Source organism: Perna viridis, chromosome 6 (genome assembly GCF_037379345.1).
Source record: "Perna viridis isolate PV_CMFRI_1.1 ecotype Kerala chromosome 6, ASM3737934v1, whole genome shotgun sequence".
In the NCBI taxonomy this organism is placed as follows: domain Eukaryota; kingdom Metazoa; phylum Mollusca; class Bivalvia; order Mytilida; family Mytilidae; genus Perna; species Perna viridis.
Genome location: NC_142450.1, coordinates 23,524,638 through 23,542,761, shown reverse-complemented (window position 1 = coordinate 23,542,761; position 18,124 = coordinate 23,524,638). Strand labels below are relative to the sequence as shown.

At 32.1% G+C, this 18,124-nt stretch overlaps 1 protein-coding gene across 4 annotated transcripts; it reads left to right on the top strand.

The window, feature by feature from the left end:
- The first annotated feature begins 2,133 nt into the window (after window positions 1-2,133).
- LOC148614143 (cryptochrome-1-like) lies at window positions 2,134-16,608 on the top strand. 4 transcript variants are annotated; one of them, XM_088587997.1, is made up of 12 exons: window positions 2,134-2,151; window positions 4,395-4,585; window positions 4,945-5,084; window positions 5,375-5,517; window positions 6,494-6,669; window positions 7,453-7,556; window positions 8,287-8,427; window positions 8,887-9,057; window positions 10,040-10,180; window positions 11,225-11,382; window positions 12,387-12,580; window positions 13,677-16,608. In XM_088587997.1, exons 2-12 carry the CDS (start codon window positions 4,432-4,434, stop codon window positions 13,799-13,801), a joined length of 1,647 nt encoding a protein of 548 aa, XP_088444123.1. In that variant the 5' UTR covers window positions 2,134-2,151; window positions 4,395-4,431; the 3' UTR covers window positions 13,802-16,608. The 4 variants fall into 4 exon arrangements, with proteins under 4 accessions (XP_088444123.1, XP_088444120.1, XP_088444121.1 ...); XM_088587994.1 differs by lacking the exon at window positions 2,134-2,151 and adding an exon at window positions 2,850-3,070; XM_088587995.1 differs by lacking the exon at window positions 2,134-2,151 and adding an exon at window positions 2,866-2,955.
- The last annotated feature ends 1,516 nt before the right edge of the window (window positions 16,609-18,124 follow it).

Here is an 18,124-nt window from a genome sequence, read left to right as displayed (position 1 = left end):
GTTTTGATCGGAAATCTGAATCATATGCCATATCAACAAGAGATTCCTACATTACTCCAAGGGCCACCGGCCAGAGGGGTGATATAGGCCGAGGAATGGTAAAGCATGTGATCATATATTTTAACCATATTTCAAGTGTATTACCAGTAGGAGTGCGATATAGGTAAAGGGGGTGTGATAAAGGGTATGCGATATAGGTTTGTGGTTGTGATATAGGGCATGCAATATAGGATTTAAACAATAACTTATAATGCATTTAAAAACGAATATTTAATCTAAATATTAGATATAAATTAATAACCAATCTAAAAGGAAATAGTTCACTGTGTTGTTTTAGACTAAAAACGCAGCCATTTGTTTGAAAATATTGTCATTGAATAAACATATAATACCTCCAATATCAAAATGATATAGACAGCAGGAATAGATAAGAAATCCTTAGTCTCCCCAAAAACATAATTTTAAACGAAAGTACCTTGAAAACACCAACATGCAAATATTCAATGTATATTATAACTCTACAGTTATTATCCAAAACTCATTTTTTTTTTGCCCCGTGCAGGTCCGGGTGTTAAAAGAATAGGCCTGCAGCAGCGCTAAGCTTGTCGTAAAAGGCGACTAAATAGTGCTCAGAACCCTAGCCGGGGGCTAGGGCGTTCTGCCCACAGAGCAACTGGGATATGTGCCCCAGGTGGTGGAATAGGGTACTCCTGGCGTGTTACATGCTGGGGTTGTCAGGCTATAATACGGAAAACCTGACCGCATTGACCGTGTTGGGAAAGATGCCACATTCCTCGCACGTTAAAGAACCCTACTGTGGTATTCTCCCGGAGTAGGAACCATAGGGCTCCGCCACAAGAGGCTAAATTGCCCGACCCTTCGCACCCTTCCCTTCGTCTGAATATAGCTGAAATATTGCTGCTCGGACGTTAAACCCCAACAATCAATCAATCAATCAATCATTTTTATTTAAACTTCTTCTTGGCATGGCATTCGTTGGTTTGGCAAATCAAATAAATCATGATGTCCCACCTCCCTCAATGGTTACTCCTACTAATTCTTTTTTCCCTGTAATGGGTAATGCATATTCGTACTTTTGTATTGCTCGAGTATTTAAATTGTGGTAGGATTTGGACTGCTACATGTAATTGGGGTACTAATGTGAGTAAGACAAGATTGAATGACAGGTGGTTTACCACAGAGTGTCTTTCGTATGACGTAGCAAAAATATTAAACGTGAATAATGAAGATGATTTATAGATGGAATTGGATATCATGAATAGAAAATTTCCCAATTTCACTTACAAATAAAACAACTAAGGATTTTTTTTCTAATTGGCATGCAGCACTTTATTTAATTTTTCGAAGTCTGTAATAAGAACTAAACCCAACAGTTCTCTCATGAAACATACTTTGATACTAAGTCTTATATGTAAAATCTACACATTTTCAATATAATGTTTAAATTGGACACCGCTGTCGGTGACCTTATGCCTTATGTAAGACATAGTCATTTAGTAACGTCTGACATTAAGATTAGCTAATAATAACTCAAGTCCAGAATTTTTTGTCCAAATAAGCACTTCCAACAGTACAGCGAACATCCCTCCATAGTTCTGGCTGCGGGCCTGATTATAACTTATAGTGCTATATAATATATACTCTAATCAGCTTAATCCAAATTCATGCAGCTGTAATTTTCCTTTCAGCAATGTGTCTTGATACATAAACATTGTTGGTAGTTAACAAACTACAATTACTTGTTTCATGTAAAAATACTTAAATTTACAGTGTTTATGTGTACTCTTATTGGTGCAATATTTCAAAATAAACAAAAGTTGGGTTTAAATTGTTTACCCTTCTTTTCCCTTATTTTTCCAAGTTCATGTACAGCTTTATTGATCATTCAAACTGTGGCAGTGTTAATATCACACCGCGAACAACGTGTTATTTTGTTATTGATTGTAAGCCAATGTGTCTAAACATGTGCTTTCTATTCTGACTAACAATTGGTTAGGTTGTTTAAACCTTTGACGATCTATGCATGGTTTTTAGAAAACATTTCTGTACAGTTTGAAGCTGTATCAAGTATGTCTATATATCTGAGTAATTCTTAGAATACAGTATTCAGGGAAATTTGCAATTTGCAAGGTAAGCACGTAAGCAGTGAAAGTAAATTCTTTTAGAAAAGGCTGCTTTACCAGGTTTTTCAAAGCTGAATCATTTGTAATCTTTTTCAGGTTTCCATTTTTGTTTTTTGTTTTTTTTTTGTTTTTTTTCAATTTAAATATCAAATGATTGATAATATTTCACCATCTAAAGCAATTACCTTTAGCTGTAATTCAGAGTCAACATCAAATCCTAAACTCAGAGATGTGTTATTTGCAAGGACACAGGAGTGGCACCAAGGTTTCAGGTTAATTAGGAGTGTGGATAAAATAAAAATCGAGCATCCGGAGGCAAAAAAAAGTTGGGGTCGAATTTGTAAAAAATGAATACAAATGTATTTCATGCATTTTTTGATTTGCAAGGAAAACTGACTTTAAAAAAAATAAATAAAATAAAAATCAAAAAATCAAAAAACGAAAAAAAAAAACAAACAAAAAAAAACAAACAAAACAAACAAAAAATCAAAAAAACAAACAAAAACAAAACAAAATAAAAAAAACAAAACAAAATAAAAAAACAAACACATGAAAGGGAAACTGTTCAATCTGACAGTATTTGTTTTATAGTTCTTCAAATGTATCTTTGTTGGCTTTGAGGTGTTACTTCACTGTAATATATGAACTAACATCTTAACATAAACATAAGAAAAATGTAAACCGGTCCGTTTTCCATTCGTGTTTAATCCGTCGTGGTTGTCGTTTTACTATTGTAGTTTCCTATCTTTATTGTTTATGTTTTGAGCATTTTATTATTTGTGTTAGTTCTTATGGAAGAATATTTCTAAAAGTAAGGTGGTAACTTGTCATAGTCAATGCAATGTAAATACAAATCCTTTTATAACGAATGACGTAAGCAGAACCCAACAGTGCATTCAGATTCTCTAAAGGGACACCTTTTCATGGTGAGAACCAAACAAAGAAATAAAACAGGCTTTTGTGAAGAGATAACTGGGAGATCGACAGGTATTGGAAATCTCTCTACAAAAAAAAAGTAAATAAAAAAACATTGTTTTTTAGCAGGATTGCCTATAATGCCAAGCGATCTCCCAGTTACATTTACATGTACATGTATCTCTACACAAAACTCAAGCGCCTGTAGGAATATAAAGGCTTTTAAATTTAATAATGTGTGGTTATATTTATTTAATGGCAATTTCCAGTGACTGCATATATATATACATCTGAAGAAAAGTCTGACTGTCTCGTGCAATTTCAATCGAAACTACATGTGTACTCTTGTAGCCTTACGCGAATCAAAGTAGTTATATCTGCCTGGTGGCACTCAAAATTTTGGTTGGATAGCACTAGAAATAAAGAACAACAACTCTTCCAAGAATTTTGGAAAAAAAAGAATGGTAAAAATTCAACTAGTTTAACTATAATTTTAGAATAGGGTCTGTTAAATTCCGTACAGATCCATCTGCCTGGTGCCTCTGAGGTTTTTGTTTTGTGTAACTAGAAAGGCTGAGGTGTTCAGATTGATGTAATTTGTGTGAGTCTTTACAAAATTTGAAGTCAAATTTCTCTATGTTGCCTGTTATCTTTTTAATTTTCTCTCAAATTTTAAATCTGGGTGAATTACACAATTATGGTCTGACAACAAATAAAATTGTCTTTTCAAAACATAAAAATCCTGTTTAAACTGTTCCTGTAGCTTTAGAAAATGGCAGGACATAACAGCATTATCCATTAATCCAGGTAAAGACAAAGACAATCTAGCATATGTACCGACTTAAATAAAGCTTTTGAACTCTGAATGTTTGAGGTAAATTTTTAGGCACATCATGCAAGAATTAACATAACTTTTAGGTAATAAATGTAAATTTACAGAAAATGACTTATAAAACTTGCACTGTAATATAAGTATCAAAAGGACTGGATGTCACAACATCCCAAAGCTTTCTGTAGGGAACACTACAAACTTTTGATGAAAAAATGTTAACAATACACTATTCAGTATGCATATTAATTGTTTCCTCTAAAACACATAGTTTGCTACTTTGGTTTTTATTATGTTAATTGTTTATATACATGTATATACATGTAGGAATTTACTTAAAATCACTTCATCATGCATGTATTAATTGAATCATCCATACATTCCTGACTTATTAATCTTCTTTATTCAAAGGTACCTGTCTCATATTATTAATCAGTTTCAAATTCTCTATTTTAGTATCATGACTCAGTGTATTATTCAGCTATCTCTATGTTTTTCAATTTCAGAAATGACTATATTAGACTTATAAAGCTGATTTAAGACATGCCACCACCAGACTCCAACAGACGGCCAACTAATGTCTCCCTTCACTGGTTTAGACATGGGCTACGACTCCATGATAATCCATCCCTATTGGAATCCTTAAAAAATTGTGAAGAATTCTATCCTATATTTATATTTGATGGAGAGGTGGCAGGTAAATTGTATTCACCACGTCTTCATATACTTGTTGGGATAACTTTTATTTAGAAATTAATGTTGTTTCATAGTTAAAAATAAGATCGGTCTCAGTAAAGATGACAAGTAGTTTCAATAAAAATTAATATTTACATTTTAAAATGTCACCCCCCCCCCAAAAAAAAAATGTCAATTCCCCTTTTGCAAGGTCTTTATTAAAATAAATGCTTCCCATCTCGATAGTTAGATTGAGTGCTAGCCTTAAAGTTTAAGTTCTGTTCGTCCATTTTGTATGTCTGTTAGTTCTGTGTTAAGATCTATTTTAATGCACTTTTGCAAGCAATTCTCTATTTATATAAAAAATATATTCATTTTCAGGGACAAAGTATGCTGGCTTTAATCGTATACGCTTTCTGATTGAATGTTTAGAAGATCTGGATACTAATTTACAGAAGTTTGGTGGAAGACTTTATATTTTCCATGGGAAGGCAGAAGATATATTGTCTAACTTATTCAAGGTACATGTATGCTGTTCATCTGTTTATTGTACTTTTTCTGTGTAGTTATTGAGGATGTTTACCCTACTGGAGCACTTGGTCTATTTGATTCTTCCCATACAACAGTAAACAGGGAGGTAGTTGATTGATTGATTGATTGTTGGGGTTTAACGTCCGAGCAGCAATATTTCAGCTATATTCAGACGAGGGAGGTAGTAAATCAAATTTTAAATAATCAACAGAATCACTGTCACGTCAAGTAATTTGACATATTAACATGCATATAAGATGTTAGATTGATATCTTTTCAGGAATGGGGAGTGACCAAACTAACATTTGAACAAGACCCTGAGGCTATATGGAAGAAACGAGATGATGCTGTGAAGGAACTTTGTAAGAGGAAGGATGTAGAATATGTGGAGAGAGTGTCTCATACACTTTATGAACCAGCAAAGTATGACAAATATTTTGATTGGTGACAATAGAAAAGGGGTGTGGGAGAAATGCTCATGAAATAGTGTATTCCCTATATATTACGAAATGCATTGTAATCTTAGTATATTATATTAAGGGCAACTTAATCCTAAAAAAATGACTTGTAGGGACCTTTTCATGAGGGCAATATATTTTTCAAAACCTGCATTAAGCAGTCTTTAACCCAGTGTAATGGTGTAAAATATCATAGATGTGTGCAGCATGATTTGAGTACAAAGCAGATTCCGTAAATTAAGATAACATCAAGAACAGTCAATGAGTTCGGCTAATAGGGAGCACATTGAAAAATTTATATTAAGAGCAGTGTGGTGCAGAGTCACACTTAATTGATCTAGAGAAAGATCTATGACTTAAATTTACTCAATGTTACTTGTGAAAATAGAGTAGGTGCATGGTACTGATACCTGTTGTAATTGCTCTTACAGTTATATCATTACCTGTTACAATTATCAGTGAAAGAAATTAGCAGTAGACCTACAGACCAAGTCTATATAAAATCAAGCAGGTCTATGATGAAATTTGCTCAATTTCCTTTGAAATCTACAGTGCGGTCTACGTGAAATTATGATGGGTCTATGTTGACCAAAAATTAAGTTTCTGACACTGATTATATCATTCCCTGTTGTCATTGCTGTTACATTTATATCATTACCTGTTGTCATTGCTGTTACAGGTATATCATTACCTGTTGTCATTGCTGTAACAGGTATATCATTACCTGTTGTCACTGCTGTTACAGTTATAAACCAAATTTAAAATGAAATACAAACACATTTTGTTTGTGCAAGGAATATAGTGTTTTATATGTCATACTTCCACCCTACAGAAATGTAGACTAAGTTCAAGTTCTATAAGAGATATACATTTAAGATTTTGACCTGTCTTTTTTTCATTATCTATAAAATCAATAAATGAGTTACTGCTTCATGTTTTAGGATTATAGAAAAGAACAATGGGTCACCACCTTTAACCTATGCTCTATTTAACTTGGTAACAGATGCCCTGGGTGTTCCTCCTCGGCCAGTATCATTCCCAGTTTTCCATAATGTTGAACTGCCTGTGTGTGCTGACCATGACAAGAAGTTTGGTATTCCTTCTCCTCAGACAATTGGTATGTTTACTGATATTTCAAAATTTCTCATTTGTACTTTTGCCAAAAAAATAAAATGTCTGTTTCCTGCTTCTCTACCTACCCCATTTTTTTTCGGTGCCTACCCTTAACATTTTATGGCTATTTCGGCTGAAACACTGTTAAAGTATTGATTGCTTCCCCATAAAGTCAATGTAAAATATTTGTTCTAAATAAAATAATTTTATTTATTTTCACATGCATTTCTACTTAAAAGATGTCAAAAGAGACAAACTTGGTAAAAAATAGCAAATAATAGCCTTGAGCCCCATTGTTCTCCCTAAGATTTACAAATAGCATCCTGGTAACCCCTGAATTTCAATATAGCGTCTTGCATCTAAAAATTGTAGCCTCGCATTTGTATTGGTCCCTTTTAGAAGTTCTTTTGGATAGCATCCTGGTAAAAAATATATCATCAGGGCAATGTGATGCTATATGATCCAGGGGACATCACTGAACCCCTTCCAAAATCTGTGGATGTGCATCAGTGGTGTTGCACCATACTATTTAATTAATTTTTTTTTGTGTTGGACATATAGAATAAAGCATAGTTTTTACATTTAAATTTTCAAACCTGTTGTGTGTCTGTCTGTCTGTCCATCCCTACATGGTTTCCTAATGATATAAAGGGATCATTGAAGTTTTCAAGTCCATTATGAACATGTTGCCATCTCCATTTTTTCACCATTACATTGTGGGATATCACTTAATGATTTATTAATATCCTTTTTCATGTAGAATTCTTACTTCATTTGTGTCCCATAGGTATATTTCCTGATGGTGAGCAGATGGAAAGACACAACAAATGGAAAGGGGGAGAAACAAAAGCATTAGAACTTTTAGAGAAGAGATTAGTTGTGGAGAGAAAGGTATATACATGTTTTTTATAGAGTTTGTGTAAGCAAGAACTTTTTCATACCATTTTGTAGTGAGGATAAACTAAGAAAACCATTTTTAAAATTTGACAAAAAATATTTTTTATATGCCTGTTAAATCATTCTTTAGGGAAGCATACCCTTTGAAAAGGAAATTATGTCATTCAGTTTTTTACTTGAATTGATTTTTATACTGATGAAGTAGTTATATTACTCTTTTGATAGAAATTTATATTAATGAAAAATGACTTGAGTTTATTGAGATAACCTGACAGAAATGTGTTTTTTTGCATCAATAATGAATAATATAAGTCTACAAAAAATTTTAGGGAAGGGGGTTATGCTGGCTCATGGTCTATAAATGAACTTTGCCTTTTACTTTGCCTCCCCCTTTTAAGATTCATCAATTATCTTCTTCTTGAATACTGTAGGACTTACTAATTATTTAGGTGATGCATAATGCAAGTTTTTATAACAGGTTTCCCAGCTTTTATTAGAAGAAATACTTAGATATTTGCTGTATTGCTTTTGCATGATGACTTGTAACATGTCTCCCCTTTTTAGGTTCCTTGCTCAATCCACTTCCCGTTTACAGTACTCGTGACTTAGATTGAGCATACATTGTAAGCGATTTTTGTTGCTGTCCACTCTGACACAACAACACGTGCAACTTCATGTTGTGCTTGAAATGTATATACTAAGTATGTATATAATCCTGTTGTAGGCATATGAGGAAGGATATGTGTTGCCAAACCAGTATATACCAGATCTACTAGGAGAGCCTACCAGTATGAGTGCCCACCTACGGTTTGGATGTCTCTCAGTCAGGAAATTTTATTGGTTGATACATGATCTTTATGAAGAGGTAATATTTCAAATCTCATGCATAATCTCTTACATAATGGATTTTCTTATGTTTTAATTGGTCAATTATCTGTAAATGGCAACATCTGAAAATATAAAAAAAAATTTTTAGTGATAATCCTATTGCTGATCACAACTCTATGGCGTGATCCTGAGTGTCAGCAGCTTTGTGGTTGAGTCTTCCAATGAAAGTCATTGAAAATTTGTTCAAATGATTGGAGTTATGAGTATTAAATGCCATTTTCCTTGGAATTTATCACTTTTGAACACCATTTGGTTCACTCTCAAACTTTGCGTAATTATCCTTCAGATCAGTAAAATGAGCTACAAGGTACATAAACCACACAAACTGGTTCCAGGTGCACCATATGTCTGCAACAGTTTTTATAAATGATAAAATCTTGAGCTTCTAAGCTAGGTATTCTGACACAAATATTTTTTTTACTGTATAAAATTTCAGGTACAACCTAAAGCTACCAAGCCAGATGCTCTAACATGCCAGCTTATATGGAGGGAATATTTCTATGTGATGTCAGCAAATAATGTACATTATGATAAGATGGAAGAGAATCCTATTTGTCTTAACATTCCATGGTACAAAAATGATGAACAACTGAAAAAGTGGGAAATGGTATGAAATGATTGGTTGTCAGTTATCAAGTAATCAGTCTTTCAGGTATTTTTGTCCCCCGCCGCTACACGAAAGGGGACAGAGAAATACTGGTGTGCATCCATGAGTCTGTCTGGTCACATTTGTGGTAGCAACTCCCTGGAAATTGCTTGACAGATTTTGTTCAAATTTAATAGGATTGTTAGTCACCATTTGTAGTTGACCAAATTGCGCCACCATTTGGATTCAGCAAATTTTACAGGAGTTATTTGACTTTCGCACTTACGGGTAAATAATTTTGCAGCAGCAGAAGACATATGGCTCTATGAGTTGCCTGTCTACCTTAATCTATATATATGGATCTATAAAAATATATATACAGTCAAACTTTGCTTGCTCAAACTTTTTTCAAAAAGATTTCTTGAACACAGTTCAAAGTACCAAACTTTTTGTCTATATAAACTTTGATATCTAGAACACTCGAAGTCGGTATGATGAATGCATAAAAAAAAATCAGATGAAAACAAATTGTTGACCAAGGAACTCGAACTCTGAAAGTTTTTAAATGCAAACACATCATTTTTAATGTCAACAAATCACATAACCTTCCAAAAGCAAATTAAAAATATCCAAAAACAAACAAAACTTCGTCGGAAGTAAGCAATTTCTAACAATAAAGACGAACTTGAACTGGCACAAAAAAAAATCCGGAAATCTACGAACTTCAATTTCTCAAACTTCTGGTAACTTGAATACATTTCAATGGCATTTGAGCTACTGAGGTTCGACTGTATTTGTATTAAAAATAGTTCAGACAATATTGAGACTTTTGCTATTCATGTTACATGCATATAATTGTGATTGACATTTCAATACTTTGAACTGAGATTTTCAAATGGTGCTTCGTCCAAGATTTTTTTAAAGAAAAGTTTATTTAAGCACTACGTAATCCAACTCTTGAATACTTTTAAAAAAATCGATAGTTTGTTTTAACTTTATGTAGGGTGAGACTGGTTATCCCTGGATTGATGCCATTATGAACCAGTTGAGAATTGAGGGATGGATACATCATGTAGGCAGACATGCTGTTTCCTGTTTCTTGACCCGTGGTGACCTCTGGATCAGCTGGGTTGATGGACTGAATGTAATTTTCTGTTTTGTGTTTTTACATTTTTTCCAATCAATTTTCTTTCACATAGTCTTAATTTGCAATGTTTTATCAAATAGTAGTGTGTTTGCATTGAAAAGAACATTTGCCAAAAAAATATTTTCATGATACAGATCTTACCTTAAAAATAGAAAAAAGAAATACCATGAAAATATCCCTGTAATGGTACATTATGTGTTTTGGTGTGATTACCTTCTCATTGTTGCATCTTGACATGGATAAGAATTTGAAATATTTCAGGAAGTGAAATATAGTTAAGACAAGACTTAAAATATACCTGGTTAATATCAAGAATGAATCATTGAGAAAAAACCACTAAGATGAAATCTGAAATCATAAACACAACTTTGTTGACATTACTTCTATATTGCTCATAGGAGTCTTATAAAACTTTATGAAAATGCCATTGAGGTAGAATTTTTGGTTTCAACAGTTTTGTGAACAATATGGTTATGAATCTTGGCATATTCAGCTTGCTGCCCAACATGACATTGTCAGCAACTTCTCCTATATTACTCCTTGGATTCTTATGAAACTTTATGCTGTGTAAGAACACTATATGGAGATGTGCATATTGACAATATTTTTGGTTTTGACAAGTTTTGTAAAAGATATTGATTTGAACAATTGGCATTTTTCCCTGCATTCTGTATGACATTAGGTTTTCTGTAACTTTTCCTATATCACTGGCTGAATTTTCCTTAAACTTTATTTACAGTCAGATATGTAATTGTTTTTACTATCAGGAATTTAGGTTTCATAGGAATTTTGCAGATGTTATGAGTACGTACTCAGGCATCAATTTTTGTCAATGATGTAATTTTTCTGGTGTACTAATTTTCACCATTTTTGAAGGGACAAATAAGAGTGAAAAATAGTACATTAATCTGTTTACAGTAACAGATTAGAGGGAGGCAGGTTGAGGGCTTATAAGACATTATGAGGATAGTTTTATATATTTAAGTTATTCTAAGTATGCTTAGGCATTTTCTGTATGCTGAATATATTTTTTTATTCCAGGTGTTTTTGAAGTATTTACTAGATGCTGATTGGTCAGTATGTGCAGGTAACTGGATGTGGGTATCCAGCTCAGCATTTGAGAAAGTTCTACAATGTCCTAAATGCTTCTGTCCTGTTGGTTATGGAAGGAGAATGGACAGAAATGGAGAATACATAAGGTATTGGTTTGTTTATATCAGAAGAATGTTTCTAATTTTTGAACATAGTTTGCAAAATAACATGGTTTGCAGTAGTTTACACTTCAAAATCACGAAGCAGTTTATTATAAAACAGTATAAATTGGCCCAAAACATGTTATTTCATAAAATATTGTGAAAATTAGATATATCTTTATAATTTAATTTAATATAATTGATTCAAACTCAATAATTAAGAATCGTTTCTTTATCAAAACATTATTATGTTTGGGATTATTTGAATCTTGTTGTGTGGAACAATCATTGTTAATGACGTCACAGTACCAAATCCACTTATACATAATAACTTGGATTTCTAAAAGAGAACTAGCCAATCAGGAAGCTTGTTTCAAATCAAATTAAATTATTCTCATTTAAATATCCAACAGAACTCTTGACAATAACATGCATAAGTCAAGGTATCAATGTTTGTGTTGGAACTAAATTAGGTTTAAGAAGTTTTTGTTTGAATGGACGGAAGAATTGTACATATGAAAAGAAAAGAAAAGATGCTTGTGTTTTAGTTTAGCCTTGAGTAGGAACTGTCAAACCTGATTTTTTGAATTATTATATTCACATCATACACAAAATGTTTTCTCTGCATATATACTTGTACAAGGTCCAATTTTTTGGACTTGATTCAATTGATTGACTAAGGGCTATGATTAGAAAGTAAATTTACAAATTTGTGTGCAAATACCTAATTGTACAGAGTACCAACTATACATAAACTAAACATTTATTTTCTGTGTTGTCAAGAAAGTCTGAAAAGCAGTATAACATTGATTGGTATTTTCTTATTTTGTACCTGTTGTTAATTATCATTTCAATTTGGAGAACTTGACTTGACATTTTTCGTGGAAGAATTTGAATTAAAGTGTAGACATTTGTATCCTGTTTTGTGAATATAAATTTATTTGTTCTTAATCATGCAACTCTTTCCTTCTTCTACATGTATTTTGACAAAACTTTTTGTGTATTTATAGGAGATATGTGCCAGCCCTAAAAGATATGCCATTAAGATATTTATTTGAGCCATGGAAGGCCCCTAAAGCTGTTCAGGAGAAAGCCAAATGTATTATAGGGGAAGATTATCCATTGCCCATGGTCAATCACAAAGAGGCTTCTAATGAGTGTGCCAAGATGATGAATAATGTCATAGATAAGTTCAAAGGAAAAGGTCTCTGTTCAATAATATTTATTACAGCCCATACAATGATAAGGGTTTCGGGAAAAGACTTTTGTAGGTAGTCTACTGGACAGTTGAGAAGAAGATTTTAACTTTCAATCAATCATATTCCATAGTTACAGATGAATTCAAATATGTATCTAATAGGAAGTTTAAGGAGGGAGACCTAAGGTAAGGGACACAACTCTTACAAATCATTGGAACGTTTGTATTTAACATTTTACATCAATCTCATGTAAACATCAAAGTAATTTGGATTGATTTCATTCTGTTTCAAAGGAAAGCTTGATAGGCTTTGGTGAAATGAATATGATACAAACAGATAACTGATTTCAAGAGTTATGTCCCTTACCCGAGGTCTGCCTCCTTAAATCTTCTTCTTAGTTATCCAGTTAAATACCTAAGGAAGTTCATTAGATGATTGTCATTAAAACTAGGGAATACCAACTCTATTCCCTGAACATCATCATTGTATGCGCTATAATGCACCTTTTAAATATTGGTGATCAAGTATTTTGAAATTCAGCAGAAATCTCTGTAGGCATCAAGGTCTATTTAAAACCTGGTCAGATAAAAAAACCCTTACATTTTCAAAGCAAAATTTTATCATTTAACGTATTTTAAGAATTAAGAAAAAAAACAGATTGCCATATATTTTTGGTAAAATGAGCTATTTTTGTATTGAAGATAATTCAAGGGCAAATAGTTCTGATAAAACACACATTTATGTTACATAAATTTTCCCCATATTTCTGTTTAATATATTGTAAAGATAAATAAGTGGTAATTTTTGAAAGACTAGAGCACTTTAAGCGAAAAATTCAAAATGTAATGTCATATCAATGTTTTATTTGTATGTTTCATATTTTATCCATTTTCCTGATTTTTCAAAAACAAATTTTTTGAGAGCCTTTGCTTTAATAAATACTGAAAATTTATATTTTCTAATTTTTGAAATTACCGAACCTAATGCTTAGAAACTTACTCTTTAATAGAATATTGGGCAAAAAAAAAATTATGTTAATAGTCTGATGCTTTAAATAGGAAGTTGTCCATACCATGATTTAACCTTCAAAATGCTTTACAGATATCCCTCACTGTGCCCCATCAGATGACATAGAAGTTCGGAGATTCGTCTGTTTACCAGATTTTGTAGCAACAGGAGGAAAGTGTACTGCCAATGAACTTTGTCCAGGAATAGAGAATCTATGAGGAGTGTGGCCATTAAGTGTTGTTTTTTTTTTGTGTTAAGTCAGTGTGTTAAAGTTATTGTTAAAAGTGCTCATTTATGGCTTGTCCTTTAAAAGCTCTATTTTGGTGCATGATGTGATGTCCTTTGTTATTTATATTTTTAAAGATATGGTTTTTATTGAATTCTATATTGGTTTTAGTATTGAAAGGTACCGGTGATATGCATATAAAATGTTTGTAAATAAACTTTGAATCAAATTCTTTAAATTTTAATCAAGGTTTGAACAGAAAAGTTTTAAGTACCAATCCATATAAAATTCACACACTGCCAATGGTAGAGATGATTCAAGGTGTAGAAAAACCCACCAAGCTGTAGATCTTTTTGATCTTTGTATGCTATATTTTTATGTTGATGTTGCTATAGTCCTTTATCTATTCAGATCTTTTTTTTTTTTGAGAAACCATTCAACTCCTACTAAAATCAAGCACATCAAGAAAGTTGACTGGTGCAAAGTGCCAATTTAATACACAATCTTACATAAATTTTATCTTACAATTGCAACCAAAATGTCAAATTTAGACCCTAATATGATTTGTAACCATTTTTCAATTAGAAATGAAAATGAAAAGTTTGTGACATGCACAAATAACCTCGTGTCTGTACTTTTATTAAGACTTGATTAGAAATATGATAAACAGATAATCATGTTGGTTTATCATATGTTTACATGTGATTCTGTATTTTTGTACACTAGAAGATTAGACCTGTTTTTGTTTTATGACTGTAAGAAATTAGCAGTCATATAATACTATTATAATGTTTTCAGCCATAGTCATTTGATGTCTGACAATGACTCAAGTGTAAGCCAAAAGATCTTTTTTGAATTGGTCCAGCACTTAAGTATTTAAGAAATTTTGTTGGATCTTAGTTTTCATCTAAAACAATCATATTGATTCATTGTAATTGGGGACATCTACAATAAAAACATTGTCAGATATCTAGTTATGCTTATACATCACAAACCTAATGTTATTCTGTGTATCCACAATATCACAGTGACCCTGATAGGGCAAGATGCGATATTCTGTAGAGACATTCAAACCTGATGTGTATCCACAATATCACAGTGATCCTGATAGGGCAAGATGTGATATTCTGTAGAGACATTCAAACCTGAAGTATATCCACAATATCACAGTTGATTTGTCATAATGTTATCATTGGACTCATTGCCAATATTTTATGTTGTATCACAAAGGCAGTCTGAAATGAAAACTATCAGGAAGTAAGAACAATGGAAAAATAATTCAGTTATTGATAATTGATACATGAAGTATTTATGGCTGATAAAATTTTATTTGCATCATCTTCAGCTTTCCAAGTTGACCATGTTTGTTTCATAATAAGCAAGCATATGAAATACTAAATTATTTTGTGGACAATTGGGCTTAGATGTTTGACAGTAGTGTTGGTCTTCAGGTAGTTCTATCAATTCAGAAATGAACGTGTGCCTTTATTATTGTAATTTTAAATGAAAATGTGAATTTAACTTTTTTAATCTTGCTACATTTATACTAGAACTTTCAAAATGTGAGTTTCAGTTATTGTGAATACAACCTTTTTACATTTTTTCTGCATTTAATACACTTATTTTCACTTCTCTATATCATTTACAGATTTATACCATTTTTATTGTGCAATCCATTTTTCCTTTGTAAATTTTGTATCTGGAGTTTTTATTGTATAATCACCATTCTATGAACCTTCACTTCAAAATATTATTCCTTTTTATACCCCAAAACAATGCATGGGGATATATAGGAATAACAGTCTGTCCATTAATCTTTATAAGTACAACTCCTAAATTACTCAGTGGATTATGATAATGTAAAGGGAGATAATCCTTCTTTTTTTGTTTTGTTCATGTTAACGTCTAATGTAAGTGCAACTCCTCCTTAATGACTCTGGACTTGATGAAACTATATGTTATTGTGCATCAAGGACATTATTTTGTTCTTGGATGCCTACAAGGGGAGATATTTGAACTAAAGGGTTAAACATGATTAAAGTCCAAGTGAAGCAGGGGTATTCATTTTCACAGTTTTTTTTTTAATTTTAAATTACCTTAAACTTGGAGTATGGTGATTAAGATATTATATTAATATATAGATACACTGTAGAAGTGTTTTATCAAATGTTACCTGTGTAAAAAATTTCGATGATTCTCACTGTGAAATAAATTTGGTAATTTCACTCTCAGACTTTCTCTCGCCTAAACTTCACAACAGGAATACCATCCACGGTTCACAAAATTTAAAATTCATGTGGAAATAAGCAATGAATAATGGAGGAAATCTTTACAATAAATACGATAACCAATTAGTTATCGTGAATAATCAAAATATGATCACTCAAGCCAAGAACGCATAAAGATTTAAGTCATGCATGGAACAAGTTCCACACTCTCTTTAGATCTAGGTGTTCTTCAGCACTCGTGATCAATTTTGGTTATTCACTCTTTCCAATAAATTATCCTATTAATTTTAAACTGTGTGTAAAATAGCCAGCATTTTAATATATATTAAAACTTAGGCAACTCAGGTGTTTTACTATTAACAAAGTAAGGCAATTATATTCTTTTTTTAAAATCATTTTACTTAAAATATTTATGGGAAGATAAATGTTTTTTTTTTTTCTACTAAGAACCATGTTGTTAAGAGGTTGACTGTTGTTGTATTGTTAATCATAATAAAATTAATTATCAGAAATGCCTAAATTATTGTAAATTGTGTGGTGTAATACAATAAAGTTGTAATTATTAATTACATTGTATGTGTCATCTTTATTTGCCAAGATCTACCTTCTTTGACCTTCTCATATATGCCAGAATATCCAGTTACCTATCCAAGGACTGATTGAGGTTCTTCCATTTCTTGAACAGCTCTTTACATTTGATATAATGTTTGCCAAAAAATGGCATGATTAAAACAAATATGAATATTGTTAGGAGTTGTCATCTTAACATGAGGACTTTTTATTTGTGAGTTGTAAATTTAATGGATTCTCTGTAGTTTCTATGAATTTTATTGCAAATTATACTATATGGTTTGTCAATCTGTCCATACCACAATGTTAAGATCACACAAATTTCAGGATTTTTACAGGTTGTTTTCATTAATTACAGGTTGTCATCTAGTGGCATAAATAAGTCTGCAATAAGTTTAAATTCAATTTATTCTGATATTAAGAATATTACTGGTTTGAATGCAATACAATGAAATCACCAACACCCAGTAGTAAGATTACACTTTATTTAATGAGGCTTCACCAAGTTAGTGACAATTACAATCTAATCCAAGGGTTGATATTTCCTAGTCTTGCATTTTCTTGTTAGATTCTTTTTTCTCATTTTTGAAATCGATTTTATAAATAAGTACGCCATTGCATTACACTTTGTTGGCTGCTAATTCTGTGTAGTTACTAGCAGAATGTCACAAAGGTTACAATGTTGTATGTATTATTTCACCACTGGGTGAGAGCAGGATGAATATGACCTTGTATAAAAGTGAGATTTGTATTTCCCATGAAATGGACTAAGAATAGTGTATTACTCACAAGAACAATCAATAATAAAAAAGCACACAAATAAAAAGAACAAATTGAACAATGCCCTGGTCAATGACTGTCATTGTGTCCGGTCCATCTATTTCTCTGTCAATAAAAAAAATGTTGAATATATGGATAGGCTTTTGACATCTAAAATGTGAGAAATAACCTCAAGACATGTGTTGTGTACCTGGCAGTGCTTTAAAAGTAAGTGTTATGCAGCAATTTTCATCTTCTATTTAAAAATTTTTGCAGCCTACTTTTCCGAATATTGTATTGAATTTTGTGGAGAGGGAGCCACCTTCTTTAGGACTTAAAGCCGGCTACTCCTGAAATTTTTGATAGCCCTGGTTTGGTGACCTTTGGCCTTGAACTTTGCCTTAAGGTCCAATTATTAAAGGTTTATATATGATAGTACTGAAATAAATTTTCAAGATAAAAAAAAAAAAAAAAACTTTAAGTGGCATTGAAATGCAGAGGAGCACTATAGCTGTACCTTCCATTTTTGATTCTCTGGTCACTGCATAAAATATAGATATTTAATATGTCAAATCGTGAAAAAGTGGACAATGGTGGTGGAGAGCTATACTAGTCTTGTGATGGATAAACATACTGAGTTTGTATTGATGAACAGCTATAGTTCATTAACCATTGTGAAAAAGTGGAAAATGGTGGTGGAGAGCTATACTAGTCTGGTGATGGACATACATACTGAGTTTGTATTGATAAACAGCAAT

Coding starts and splice junctions, on each gene's coding strand:
- LOC148614143 (XM_088587997.1), top strand. CDS start 4,432: ATGCCACCACCAGACTCCAACAGACGGCCAACTAATGTCTCCCTTCAC. Junction 5,518..6,493: donor ACACTTTATGAACCAGCAAA/GTATGACAAATA, acceptor TTCATGTTTTAG/GATTATAGAAAAGAACAATG. Junction 6,670..7,452: donor TCCTTCTCCTCAGACAATTG/GTATGTTTACTG, acceptor TGTGTCCCATAG/GTATATTTCCTGATGGTGAG.